The 13,175-nt window shown below is 58.2% G+C and overlaps 1 protein-coding gene across 9 annotated transcripts in view; it reads right to left on the reverse strand.

Annotated features, from left to right (window-relative positions):
• Positions 1-3,751: 3,751 nt before the first annotated feature.
• Positions 3,752-13,175, reverse strand: part of ADGRB2 (adhesion G protein-coupled receptor B2) — a 36,400-nt gene continuing 26,976 nt past the window's right edge. For 3 of the 9 annotated variants that reach the window (XM_045476480.1, XM_045476475.1, XM_045476476.1), the window contains 12 exons: positions 12,987-13,056; positions 12,529-12,595; positions 12,303-12,388; positions 11,912-12,010; positions 9,690-9,861; positions 9,306-9,401; positions 8,893-8,932; positions 7,635-8,254; positions 5,259-5,294; positions 4,793-4,891; positions 4,637-4,693; positions 3,752-4,226 (listed from right to left, as the gene is read on the reverse strand). In XM_045476480.1, the coding sequence (XP_045332436.1) occupies positions 4,041-4,226; positions 4,637-4,693; positions 4,793-4,891; positions 5,259-5,294; positions 7,635-8,254; positions 8,893-8,932; positions 9,306-9,401; positions 9,690-9,861; positions 11,912-12,010; positions 12,303-12,388; positions 12,529-12,595; positions 12,987-13,056 (1,628 nt within the window). In that variant the 3' untranslated portion in view covers positions 3,752-4,040. Of the gene's footprint in view, positions 4,227-4,636; positions 4,694-4,792; positions 4,892-5,258; positions 5,295-7,634; positions 8,255-8,892; positions 8,933-9,305; positions 9,402-9,689; positions 9,862-11,911; positions 12,011-12,302; positions 12,389-12,528; positions 12,596-12,986; positions 13,057-13,175 lie in introns of those variants that run through there. The other 6 variants (XM_045476482.1, XM_045476483.1, XM_045476479.1 and 3 more) reach the window with 6 other exon arrangements.

Raw genomic sequence — 13,175 nt, forward strand, 5'->3', positions numbered from 1 at the left:
CTATCTAGAGCTGTGCCCTAGATATGGTAGTCTGTAGCCACACTTGACTACTGAGCACTTAGAATGTCACCAGGCTGAACTGAGATGTGCTGTATGTGTAAAACAAACACTAGACTTCAAGACTTAGTAAGAAAAGAGAATGTTGGTAATTTCCTTTACTGATTATGTGTTGAAATGATTTTTTGATATATCGGGCTAAATATATTATTAAAATAAATCTCACCTATTTTTCTTTTTATTGTTTTTAAAGTTTATTTGTTTATTTTGAGAGAGAGCATGTGAGCAGGGGAGAGGCAGAAAGAGACAGGGAGAGAGAATCCCAAACAGGCTCCGTGCCATCAGCACAAAGCCTGACACAGGGCTTGAACCCACAAACTGTGAGATCATGACCTGAGCCAAAATCAAGAGTTGGACGCGTAACTGACTGAGCTACCTAGGCACCCTTATTTCCTTTTTAAAAATGGCTACTAGAGAATTTGACATTTAAAATTACATATGTAGTTTTTGGTTTTTTGTTGGGCATTTTCCCAGGGTCTGGTCTTACACACATAGGGCTGGTCTGCTCACGCATGACCCTGCCATGGCCTGGAAGGCAAGGGAAGCTGCAACCAAGCTTGGGTGAGCCCCGAAGGCTGTCTCACCTCTTGGGAGGGCTGTGGGTCCCTTTCAGCACCCTGGACAGCATCCAGGGCTGCCTTCACCTTGGGTCCTTGGATCGCACCAAGGCCCTGGAAGGAATAACCGAGACAGGGGCAGGTATGACCTGCAAAATGCTCCCCATGAATAATAATATCAGTGAGGAGGGCTGGGTAAGAATTATCCATATCCCCATTCTGCAGATGAGGAAACCAATGTTGTTTTGTGCATTCCGTCTGTCCACTCAATAAAGATCCACTGATGCCTGCTCTGTGTGGAGCCAACTGAACATACAAACCTGACCAGATCAACATAAATGACAACAATTCTGTGAGCAGTTTGACAGTGAAAGTGTGTGCCAGGACTTTGGGAGCCCAGTGGGTGCCAACTCCTGAGACAGGGAGTTCAGGAATGACTTCACAGAGGGGCCACTTGGGCTAGATCTAGAAGGATGAAGGGGGTTGCCAGGAGGGAGTCCCAAACAGAAGAAATGACATGTGCCTAGGCACAGAGGGCAGAGAGACAAGCCAGAAGAGTTAGGCAAGGGTCACATCACCAAGGGCGTAGATTCTAGGCTACTTCTAGGATCCTTAGGAGGCTTCTGAGCAGGGCAGTGGCCAGGCCACGTCTGCATTTTGAAAAGATCACACTTGGGCCAGGTGGACCAAGAACTGGAGATAGGAGGCAGAGAGAATAAGGAAGACAACAAGGTGAGAAATTCAAGTCCAGGAAAGAAATGACGAGTTAGCTATTAGCCCTAATGGAAGAGCTCTCAGGCCTACAGATAAGGAAACCCAAGCCAAGGGCCCAGCAACCTGTCCAAAGTCACACCCCAAGTCAGGGCTTGGGGGAGTGAGGACTGAGGGGCAGAGGGATGGGGCCCTGAACCCAGGAAAGCTCTGCCACAGAAGCGGTGAGCCTCCAGCCTGTTTGAGCAGAACCAACAAGGTGAATATTAAACTGCCCCAAACCAGATGCACAGCAAGAAACCACAAGAGGGGAGGGGAAAGCACATGGCAGCTCAGCCCCAGAGATCCCAGCGGTGGCCAGTGGAGCCCAGGGCCAGGAAGAAAGGAGACAGGAATACAGGAAAGGCACAGAGAAGGCTTTAGGTGGTAGCTCAGAGAAAAGCCTGGCCTGCACCATGGTGGGGGCCCAAGGTCAGGGCCAGAGGCTTTTTTTTGTGCCAATAATGTCCATCACAGCACCCCAACCTCTGCCTGGGATTAATCACACCCCTCCTTGGGGAGTTTCTGATTAGAATTCAGGAGAAAGTTTCTTCCTCTCTGGGGGCAAAGCAAGTGCTGGGTGCTGGGAGAAGGAAACCCAGTGCGGGGGGTGAGGAAGCTTGCCTGGAAGAATGAAGCTGACAGAGAGCAGCTGTGAGGAGCAGGATGCCCAGTGGCACTCTGACCCTGGGTCCCCTCACCCAAGGCCAGCCACACATGCCCACCACTGTCCTTGCTGCAGCTTGCAACTCCTGAGTGAACAAAGTTCCCTTTTACCTGGGCTGGCTGGTATCGAGATCCTGCCATTCACAGCCCCAAGTCCCAGTAAAGCCACTGACAAGGTGTGTGAGTTTGGGAAAGTCATGTCCCCTCTCTGAGCCCTGACTTTCTCATCTGTAAAGTGGGGGAGTCACAATACCTACCTTGAAGACTCAAATGAAGTCGTGCCTGAGAGAGCACCGTACACAGTAAGTGCCCGGGGTGCCCAAGGGGAGGCGGCCTGGAAGGTTCAAAGGAACTCAGGGGGCCTGGAAAAGCCCAGGGCCTAGGGGCACAGGCCTGAGGACTCTGCTCCCGCTCCCCTGACCAGGCCCACAGCAGGCAGAATTCAGAGAAGACTGAGGGAGCCTGTACCTCCATGGCCATCCCTCTTCCAGCTCCTTTAGGAGGCTGTTAGCTGTCACCCCTGCTGCAGCAGCCAGTCCCTTCCCCCACTCTCTCATCCAGGCTCCCTCAGCACCTAACCCCTCCCTCTGATGTGTCAGCCATCCCCGGAGACTGAGTCCCTGGGGAGTGGGCCAGGGGTGCCCACACTGCTGAATGGCCAGGCCAGCAGCTGCACCTGTGGCCCCGCTCCCAATGCTGCCTGACCACAGAAGCACACTACTGCACAGACTGCAAGCTATTTTTACATGCTGAGCCTGTGCCCCCTTTTCCTGGGTGCCTGGGAACTGAGCAAGGGTCCATCCACTCAGGCATGTGAAGCATACACCCCAGCAATGAGCCTCCCATCCCGGCCCTCTGGCACCAAGGCAGCCTGGTCCCCCCACTCCACACCCACACTAAGCCCTGAACCCCGAGGCTCCACTGCCACCCAGCACCCTGTTGCTCCCCTGCAGCCATGAAGCTCAGGTGCCGAGAGGTGAGTTGAAGCTTCCTGTCCTATCAGGGGTAGGCTGATAAAAGGTGTACGAGGGTGGGCTCCACTGTCCACCAAGCCTGGGTTTGAAATCCCAGCTCTGACTCTGACAATGGCCTTGAACAAGTCACTTCCCATTTCCGGCCTTGTGTTCCTATCCACAAGCCTAAAACCTTCCAGCAAGGTTATTCGGAGGCATCAGTGGTTGTGTGTGCAAAGCTCCTAGCACAGAGCGCAGCATGAGACCAAGTGCCAAGTGATGATAGCTAAGACTTGAGAAGCGGCTTCTGTGCCAGGCACTCGCTAAGCCCTTTGCATATATTAATGTCTCATCCTCTTAGCCACCCTATGAGGTAGGTACTATCACCATCCCTATTTCACAGAAACTGAGGTCACTAAGCACTGCCTTGGCTCCGGCCTAGGCAGCCTGGCCTCTGAGTCCCAGTGAACAGCAGCCATGACCATCATAGCCACGGGGGAAGGCCAGCTGCAAGGGGTCCCATACCACACGCCCAGTCTGCTTACCCACCCAGGCCCTGACAGGAGACAGGATGCGTCCGAGGTCATCCAGGAAATCGGGGGCAAAGATGGAGTCAGAGCCCAGGTGTCCCCTCCCAGTCAGGGCTGGCCTGACCCCATTATGCAATTTGCTGAGACCAAGTGAGGTGAACCAAGGAGACGGGGGAACAAAGCTGGGGTCCCAGGGCTGGGCCTTCACCTGGGGGAAGCAAACAGCTCAGCAGCAAAATCCACAGAGTGAAGTTTATTCCCGACAAAGTTCCCCTCCCCCCTCCCCAGCCCAGGACAGGGACAGACAGCCTGGGGTGAAGATGGGGGGGCCTCTGAGAAACAGGGAAGGGCCCTGGCCCCCCAGGCCATGCCGTGTCTGGCTTCCCCAGCCCGGCCGAGTCCACTGCGCCTCCCTGCCCAGCCCTCGGGAAAGGGGAGGGGGCGCCGGCTCCTGGGTGGTTCCAAAGTGGAGTGTGAAAATAGAGAGATATATATATTTATACGCAGTGGGCAGTCCGGTGTGGCACTCACACCTCTGTCTGGAAGTCGCCATCAGGTGGTTCTGTGGGCTCCCAGGCTGCTGCTCGGTGCAGGGCCAGCCGTTCTCGGGGCTTGGGGGGCAGCGAGCCCAATGTCATAGACTTGAAGGTGCTCCAGCTCTGATGTCTCCGCTGTTGGGACAAGCCGGGGTGCTCCCCGGGGCTGGGCTTCTCCTGTGGGGGCAGTGGGAAGGAACCCGTGGAGATGGGCCAATACCCTCTCACTCGTTGTACAGGACAAACTGAGGACGCCCAGAGAGGGCTGGTGAAGCCCAAAGTCACCCAGCAACCAGGTGCCTGAGCAGAACTGAAACCCAGATCCGCCTGGTTCCGTAGTTGGGTTCCTGAGCCCGATGCTCTGAGAGGCCCCTGGGATCATGTCTTCTGTGTGCTCCCCCCTCTTCAAGACCCTGCTGGAGTCTCGGCAATGCTCCCCATCCCCAGAGCAGCCTCACAACAGTCACTTATGCCATGGGTGGACCCTCAGTGAGCTAGGCTGAGGTTGCCCAGGAAGGGGAGGAGGGCTGGGAGGGAATGAGCCCCTCGGAGCCCACCTGACCCCAACCCAGCTCAGGGGCACTTACGCCGGTCACGCTCCGTTCGGCCGTCCCACCCGAGGACACACTCCACCGCTTCTCCCTCTGCAACGGGGGCCACGGGTCAGGGTCTGACCCCAGGGGGCCCTGTGTCAGGTTGGGCCCCGAGCTTTGGGCAGGGAAAACCGCGGGGGTAGCCCTCACCTTGGCTGCGGACTGGCTGCGGTAGCGGTCGAAAGTGTGGAATTTCTGGTTGAGCTCGTGGTAGAGTTCCGAGTGCCGTTTCCGGGTGTGCATCACCTTCTGGGAGCCACAGGGTGTGAGAGGAGGTGCTCCGCACTGGGGTGGCACTGTGAGCCACCCCCCACTCCTGTCCCCTGGCTCCCCACATCCCTGCCTGCTGTTGGTCCTCTGGGACAAGGCCTGGGTCTCCCTCTACCCCGGAGTGATGCTTGGGCTGGGATCGGGGGATGGTAGGAAGCCCCCGTGGAAACCACGGGTTCAGGGTCCTTGGGTCAGACTCTGCAAAGGGGCTTTGGCTAATTTTAGGAGTGGGCCCTCCAGGGACAGACACCACCCACGGATGCCCCCCAACACACATGCGCATACATGCACATATGCGTGTACACACACACACACACACACACACACACACACACACCCCACTTACCTCAAAGTCCAGGTCTGAATATCGTAACTTCTTTCGCTGGGAGGGAGCACCAAGGAAACAGTGAAGGAGAAGAAAGCTTTTTACCACATGCAGTGGCTTTAGAGACAAGAGACCTGGCACCCAACATCTGCACCTACCCCTGTAACCTTCCTATAGCACAGGCCCAGGAGCTAGGAATACTTCAGGGCAGCCCTTGGGGTTGTGGGAACAGGACGGAGGTCTGGGGGATGAGGAGCTGAGGCATGACCCAGCCACAGCGCTGCAGCTCAGGCCCCAGGCCCACACCCCTGCTGCTCCCACACATGACTGAGCCTGCAGGCAGACGCTCACAGGGAGACCGCATACACAGACACACAACAGACGTGCGACCACACACAGACATGGGTTCCCACGTGGGATCACAGAGCAGACACTCCTTCCTCTGTGCCCCGGACTCTACCCCTCTGCCCCATCTCTCCCTACTCTCTGCCAGCTACAAGCTCCCCTCTCCTTGGAGCTCTCCACTTCTCCTACAAACAGGAGGACTCAGGTTTTCAAGTCCTTCCTTTGACCCTGCCTTGCCCCTTTTCCTGGTCTCTGCACTGCTCCAGGCCCTTTCCAGCCCCTCACTTGCCCAAGAGCATTCAAGGCCCCGGTGACCTACCCAGCATCCATAACTATTCGAGGAGGAGGCCTTAGAATCTTAGAATGTTGGCACCAGGAGCACTCATGAGACCAAAGTCAACTGTCCCAGGTTACACTGGGGAAACTGAGGTCCAGAGAGGAGAAGGGACTTACCCCAAGGCCCTCAGGGATGATGCTAAGACCGCCATCTAAGATTTCCCAAGTCCCAGGCCCAGCAGACACGGTCATCACCACTGGCCTCTATGACACCACTCTCTCCTGGTCCTTCCACCTCTCTGCCTGCCCCTTCTCCACCGTCCACCCTGGCTTCCCCAACACTGGGCCCTCCGCGCTGTGCCCTGGACCTTCTCCTGCCCTTCTCTATGCACATGGGTGACACATGGGTGTCCTCTCTGTTCTGGCCACCTCTCTCTTTCTGGAGGCAGTGGGACATCTCTTCCTGTCCCCAGGCACCACACACACAGCTGTGCCCAACTAAAAAAACTCAGAATTCCCCGCCCCAAACCCGCTCCTCCGCCTCCACTCCATTGCGGTTGCCTGCACCAGAATTCTGGACGTCATCCTTGACCCCTCAAGATACTGCCACATTTATTGCTACCTCCCACACAAGGAGCCTGAAACTGGCCCCACCTCAGTGGGCCCAACCCTGGGCAGGTGTCCACAGAACAAAACCTGCCATGATGCTGAACGCACTCCTCCCCAGTGCCGGTGTCGTTTTGTCTTTGTTATGCCTTCCGGTTTTTGCCATCTGCAGCGGGAGCAGGCACCAAATGTTCAAGAAACATTTTGGGAGAGAAACTCAACTTGCAAACCTCTAGCTGCTAACTTAATATCCTTTGTGCGGAGGATGGGGAGAGGTTTCTGAGGCCAAACAAGAGCAGCCAACAGTGTCTGAGCCGTGACTCCTGCCCCTGTCCTTATCCACATTTCCATCATTCTTCCCAGAGTTCCAGAATGTTCTGGAGTTCTACAGTGGACCGCTATCACCTGCTTGTTCTCAGCAATTCCCTGACGTGGCCAGAGGGAGGGTGGAGCCTCCACAGAAAACACACAGGTAGGGAGGGAAAGGGGTTTGTGTTTTCTCAGGAAAAGAGGGCCAATGACCACAGGCCCATGGGCAGTTTCTGAGGCTGATTCCAGGGATGTTAACAGCAGCAACTCCCAATTATCTAGCACTTACTACCGGTTCCACACAGAGACCAGCGTTTTATACCACTCAATTCGTCCTCAGAACAACTCTACAAAGAGTCTCCCCACTTTACAAGTGAGGAAACTGAGGCTCAGAGAGAGATTCGCTCAAGATCTCACGGCTGATCAGTAGCACCCAGATCCAAACTCCGACCTGCCAGACTCAAGAGACCCAGGCTCCCAGGGCTTGGTGTGGCTTCCCTAACAACACAACACTTAGCCTGAGCCACAGGCCCCTCAAAGGAAGACCCATCCTAACCAGTTACCTCAAAGAGACACTGAAACAAGCAGGAATGCACCGAGAAGTGTGCTCTCAGCACACCAAGTCCAAGCCCATTTCAGGGGTTCAGAGAAGCCAGGGTTCCCTTGTGTCCATAAGCACAGGCGGAGGAAGAAATGCACAGTGTCCACGGTCCCAGCCACTTTATACAAAGGTGCCGCCCTGGGGAGGGGGGAGGTGCGCTGCTGGCTGTCCCTTCCCTGCGGCTGCCCGCGACTCAGACACCGTCTCGGGCACACAGGGGCGGGCCTCCCACGCCCACCCCATGCCCTCCAGCCCCTCACCTCCAGGGAGCCCAGCTTCATGGTGGAGCCCGGCACAGTGCGGGGCATGGTCCGGCTGCGCTCCCCCGGCTCAGATACCTGGCGGGCGCTGGGTGTCGGTGGTGGTGGCTGGAAGGTCATCCCATAGGGGTTCTGTAGAGACCCATAGGCGGGGCCCAGCCCCAGGCCCGAGTGGTCCACAGACAGGAAGCTGGGGTAGCCTTCGGCAGCATGGGGCACTGTCTTGGCAGCCCGTCTAGGGGTGCCCTCGGGCCGGGCCCTCGGGGGATCTTCACCACCTCCGCCCCCGCTGCCAGGCTGCAGGCTCAGAGTCCGCCGGGGCAGCACCATGTAGTCCCCCTCGGAGCCCGGCTCGGGTCGCAGCCATGTGAGGTCCAGCTGCCGCAGGCCGCCTTCCCCACACACGTACACGGGGTTGGCCTCCTGCGGGGGCGGTGGCTCCCCCAGGCCTGGCGAGGCTGCCATGGGCACCAGGATATTCCCAGGCAGCGGTGAGAAGCTGAGGCCGCCCTCAGGACCCACGAGGCAGGACTTGGGCTCCTCGTCCTCATCCAGGGACAGGCGGGACAGTGTGCCCGTGATGGTAGACGGGTTGCAAGTGTTGACCTCCTTGAACAGAACTGGGGGCGGGAGTGGGAGAGAGGTAAGTCCTGGGGAGGAGGAGGCCCTGATGCCCTTGCCCAGGCTGGAGAGGTATACCAAGCCCCTGGGCTTGGACGGAGGAGGAAACTGAGTCTTGGAGAGGTGGCTACGGGGTAGATACTCTCTCACACACCGGGCATGTTAAGAAGAAGAGTGTTCAGACTGGCCCAGAGGCCCACAGCAAGGCAGGGCAAGGCAGGAGCTCCCACAGGTCAGTTCCCGGTGCAGGTCCTGAGCTCTGACCCCCCACAGCTACGAGGCTGTCAAAATGGCCTTGCTCCTCCCCGTTCCCTGGCAGCTCCTCCCCAGGAGCCAGAACTGGAGATTCTGGCAAGAGGCATGGAAATCACATAATAAGGTAATGGCCACTAGATGCCCTGCACCCTGCTAAGCATCTGACGTTCCCTCATTTATTTAAGGCTCAGAGAACTAAGCTGTTCGCCCAAAGTCACACATTAAGTGGTGTTCACAACCTTGACTCCAACTTAGGGCTGTCTGACTCTACAGCTAAACAGCACGACCAGACCACTAGCAGGGCCTCCCACGATGGGGCCGGAGGCCCTCCCTTCTTACCCACCCCTGGGGGCCGTTCTCGGCTCCGCACCAGCAGACTCACCTGTCTGACAAGCCAGATCCACATCCTTTTCAAAGTCTGACTATAGGCAGAGAGGGACAGAGCAGATGGGCAGAGAGAGGATCCATGTATCAGGGTGGGGGGACGGGGCTCAGGCCCCTCCCTAGCCACCCAGAGGGGCTGCCCTTGGCACACTGCCCAACAGAGCCCAGAAGAGCCTGAGACATGGTCTTCTCCAGCCTCGCCAGATAGGTGGGAAAACCGAAAGGGGAAAAGACTTGCCCAATGCCACCAAGCGGTCAGTGGCTGGGCCTGAATCAAACCCAATCTCGGTCCCCTCCCTGTCTCCCATCCCCTCCACGGATGGGGAAGATGAACGTGGGGCAGGGGGACGGGGGAGGGGTGGGGAGCACACTCAGAACCCACCTTCACCCTGCCTAGGCCACCTCACTCACCAGGATCTGCAGCTGTCCATTCTTACATGAGTCAGGCGAGTCTTCACTCTCATCGGCCCGGCACACACCCATCTGGCACTTCACCACGTCCTGGACCTGGGGGCAGCGGGTGTCTGCTGGGCCTGAGGCCACCACAGGGCCCCCGGCCACAGCTGGCTGTGCCTCCCACCCCAGGCGCCCAGGCAGGTATGGAAGGAAAGAGGCGCATCCAGTGTAGGGGAAGGTCAGAGGGGAGAAGGAGCCCTGGGAGGCCAGGAGTCCAAGGACAAGGCTGTCCCAGGCTACCAGCTGGGTTAGCCCAGCTGGGGGCCCGGTTGGGGCTTGGATCCTCCCAGTCTGCACAGGTGAGGTGGATGGGAGGGGGCAGGAGACGCCCAGCCCCACCTCTCGGCGCAGGAAGCAGTGCACAGCAGTGATGACAAAGCCCTGCGCCGAGTTGAAGACAGCGAAGAGAGCCTGGAAGAGGACTGAGCGGCGGTCTGTCATGGCCAGGACGGCTGACATCCAGGTGAGCGCCAGCAGGGGCAGCACCACGCAGGAGCTCCAGAGCGAGGCCCTGAGGACAGCAGCAGAGGGTCCATCAGGGTGACGCTCCAGGGGCGGTGTGGGGGGCTGAGTCCAGGCCTCCACCCGGCCTGGGGTCCTTAAGCTGCCCAAGACTGGCAGGGCCCCAAACTCTAAGACCTCAGCGATGTCCCCAAGCAGACAGAGGCTGAGGAGCCCGAGGCAGAGAAACAGAGAACAGAGACAGAGGCAGAGAACGGTGGGGGCCAGAGCAGGGACCAGGAGAGGTGGAAGGGGCTGACACAGTGGACCTGAGCCACAGTCAGAGGCAGCATCAGGGGACAGAGACGGGGAAGGTGGAAAGAGCCGGTGGGAGAGAAAAGGAAGAGGGAGGCAGACGCAGACGCTGTGAGTTTCAGCCCCAGTCTGCACGGAATCACGGGCCTGGGCTGCACCCCCCAGAGATTCCAGGACAGGAGGCAGGAGGCTGGACGAGGAGAGACAGCGGCCAGGGAGAGAGAGCGTGGAATAAGCAGACACACAGAAAGATTCAACAGCGCGAGCGCATGGAGGACGTCAGAGCGCAGATCTTTGGGGATGGGGTCCGGCCCAGTGAAGCACAGGCTCTTCCCTCTCAGGTCCCCAAGGAGGCGGTGCCAGGCTCCCAGAGGCTGCTCAGAGCCCTGGGCAGAAAGATTACAGCTGGGGCTGGCCGTACAAGCTGGGGTCATGACCAAACCCACACATCCGCCACCTCCTTGTCCAGGGTGGGAAAAGGCAGATGGGGTCCTGGCATCCAGGCACAGGAGCCAGCCCGCCCTCCCTGGCTACTGCCCACATGGGCTCAGTGGGGCAGGCTTGCCACGCCCAGCCTACTCTGCCTCGGGAACACCTGGGTTGGAGAGTCAGGCAGCGGTGGGAACAGCTCTGCACCAGGCAGAAAGATGGGCAGGGGGCCAAGACCTGTCCTAGGAAGAGAAGTTCAGGGCTATTCAGCCTGGCAGGGGGCGGACCCAGTGGTCTCCACAGCCCCCGGAGGCAGAGCCAAGACTCCGAAAGGGCCTAATCACAGTCATAAGAGCTACCATTGATTAGCCACCGATCCTCTGCCAGGCCCTACACTGAACAATTTACATACATTAGTTCGCACTGTGATCAAAACAACTCCAATAAACAGGCATGGGGATTATTATCCCAATTTACAGATGAGGAAACTGGAGTGTGCCCAACTAGGAGAGAGAGACAGAGCTGGGATGCAAACCCAGCTTGGCTGCCTCTAGAGCCCCAGCTTTTAACCGCTAGTTCTGAGAGACTGGGTCAGAGAGGCAGATGGCAGCCTGAGCGAGAGGGAGCTTTCTACGATGCACAGCTTCCCAGAGATGGTGCCAGCCGCCTCCAGAGGCGGTGAGCCTCCTGACCCTAGAGGTATGTAAGATAAAGCTGGACCCCCACTGGTCAGGGAGGCTCAGATGGATTTCTGGCCCTGGGTGGGAGGCTGGGCCCCAGGCTCCTGTGGATTCATTCATTCATCCTACTTGCGCATGGCTGCGATTTTAAGATTGTCACCTTCCAGAGGTATCTCCTCGAAATAATTCTCTAAGATTCTCTGCCCCCCAATTGATTGTGAGATTCAATGCCTCTGAAATTCTAAATCTCAGCTTCTATGACAAATGATAAGACTATGATTCACTCATTCTAACATTCTTAGCTTGTGATTGTCTTATTCTAAGATTCTATCGCTCTAAGGTTCTATGGGCTCACAAATTCTAAGGGCCTCACATTCTAAGAGCCTCTGTAGGTTGGGAGTGTAAGGAGGGCTCCGCAGCTGTGCCTGGATAAAACATAAGCTGGGAGTGGGGGCAGGGGTGGGAGCAAGGGGTGGGCACAGGAACCCAGCATTTTCCCAGAGGCACAGACATTCACTCCCCGTTGCCCTTTGCCAACGTCGATGCCAAGCCCTTGAGAGTGTGTGGAAGTCGGCAGGGCAGGGCAAGCTTTCCAGGGCGCTGGGCTGATTCCCTCCTCCCCCCAACCATGGGCACTGCCCCCCATTTTTTTGCCCCCGCCCGCCCCCACCCCGCCCCCCGGGGGGCACAACTAACATGGCGTTCCTGGCCGAGGCTGAGCTGAGCAGGGGGCTGGGGACCGCTCCGCACGCTGAGCAGGGGAGGAGCAGGCTGGCCCAGGGGCACCGCTCCGACCTCGGGGGCGGCACAGACACGGGAGAGGGGGGGAGACACATGGGAAGCGGGAGGAGACGGGGCAGCATGAGCCCCAAGTGGGGTGGGAGGGGGAGGGCAGACGAGAGAGAAAGAGGTGGGTTAGGGTGGGCGAGGGGCTGCAGCAGAGCACTCCGGGTGCCCACCTTGCCTGCACCCTTGATGCACCGAGGTCAGGGAGCCCCGGTTGGCATCGTCAAGCCCTGAGTCTCCAAGAGGCCCGGCCCTCCCTCCCTGTACCTCTTCCTACAAGGCCAAGTCACAGCCCCCTTACCCGGCCCTCTGCTTCTTGGACTTGTCCGAGATGCCATCACGTGCCATGAGCTTGTTGAAGACGATGATCCCAATGAGCATATTCACCTGGGGGCCCAGCGGGCAGGGGGACACAGGATCAACAGGCGCCCGCCTGGCAGGGAAACCCCCAACTGGGAGCTAGGGTACAGGGAGATGGTAGAGCCCCTGTGGCCACATCCCTCCCAGGATGCTAAAGGGGCACATACCAGGACAATGACGGCTGCGGGGCCCACAAAGGCATAGAGCAGGCCGCCCTCCAGGGAGAGCCAGCAGCTGGGGTGGAGGGAAAAGAGGGGGCATCAGACACCCGGGAGGCCTGCCCCTTGAACACCACCGCTCGGTGTCCCCTGGACTGCCGATGGGGCAGGGCCTCCAGCTGGGTTACAGTGAGCCCTGGGCTCCTGCTCAGCTTCAGTTTCCCCTCTAACAAAGACCCAGCCCCAGCCCACCGTGGGGATCAAAGGCTGATCCGTGAGCTAAATAGTTTTTTAGAGATTACCTCCAATCCCAGCACGTGCTTTTACGGTCAGGGAAACAGAGGCTTGGAGACAGGGAAGAATTTGCCCAAAGCACTACAGGCATGGGCCTGAGAAGGCCCAATGGCCAGTCTGATGCCCTAACAGGTCCAGTAACCCCCGCTGCCCACCAAGGGAGGCCAACGTACTAGCTGGATGTACCGTATCCTTTGGTGCGAGTAAAGCCGACAGACACAGCCACCACCAGGGCTGGCAGACCTGGAGGAGGTGGGTGGGGGGGTGGGGGGTGGACACAGTGAGACGGCTGTCGGTCCTCAATGTCCCCTCTCCTCCCAGACCCAGCGCGGCTGGCCCCTGGCCCAGACAGTGGGGCCAGG

The sequence above is a fragment of the Leopardus geoffroyi genome, chromosome C1, assembly GCF_018350155.1.
Source record: "Leopardus geoffroyi isolate Oge1 chromosome C1, O.geoffroyi_Oge1_pat1.0, whole genome shotgun sequence".
NCBI lineage: Eukaryota > Metazoa > Chordata > Mammalia > Carnivora > Felidae > Leopardus > Leopardus geoffroyi.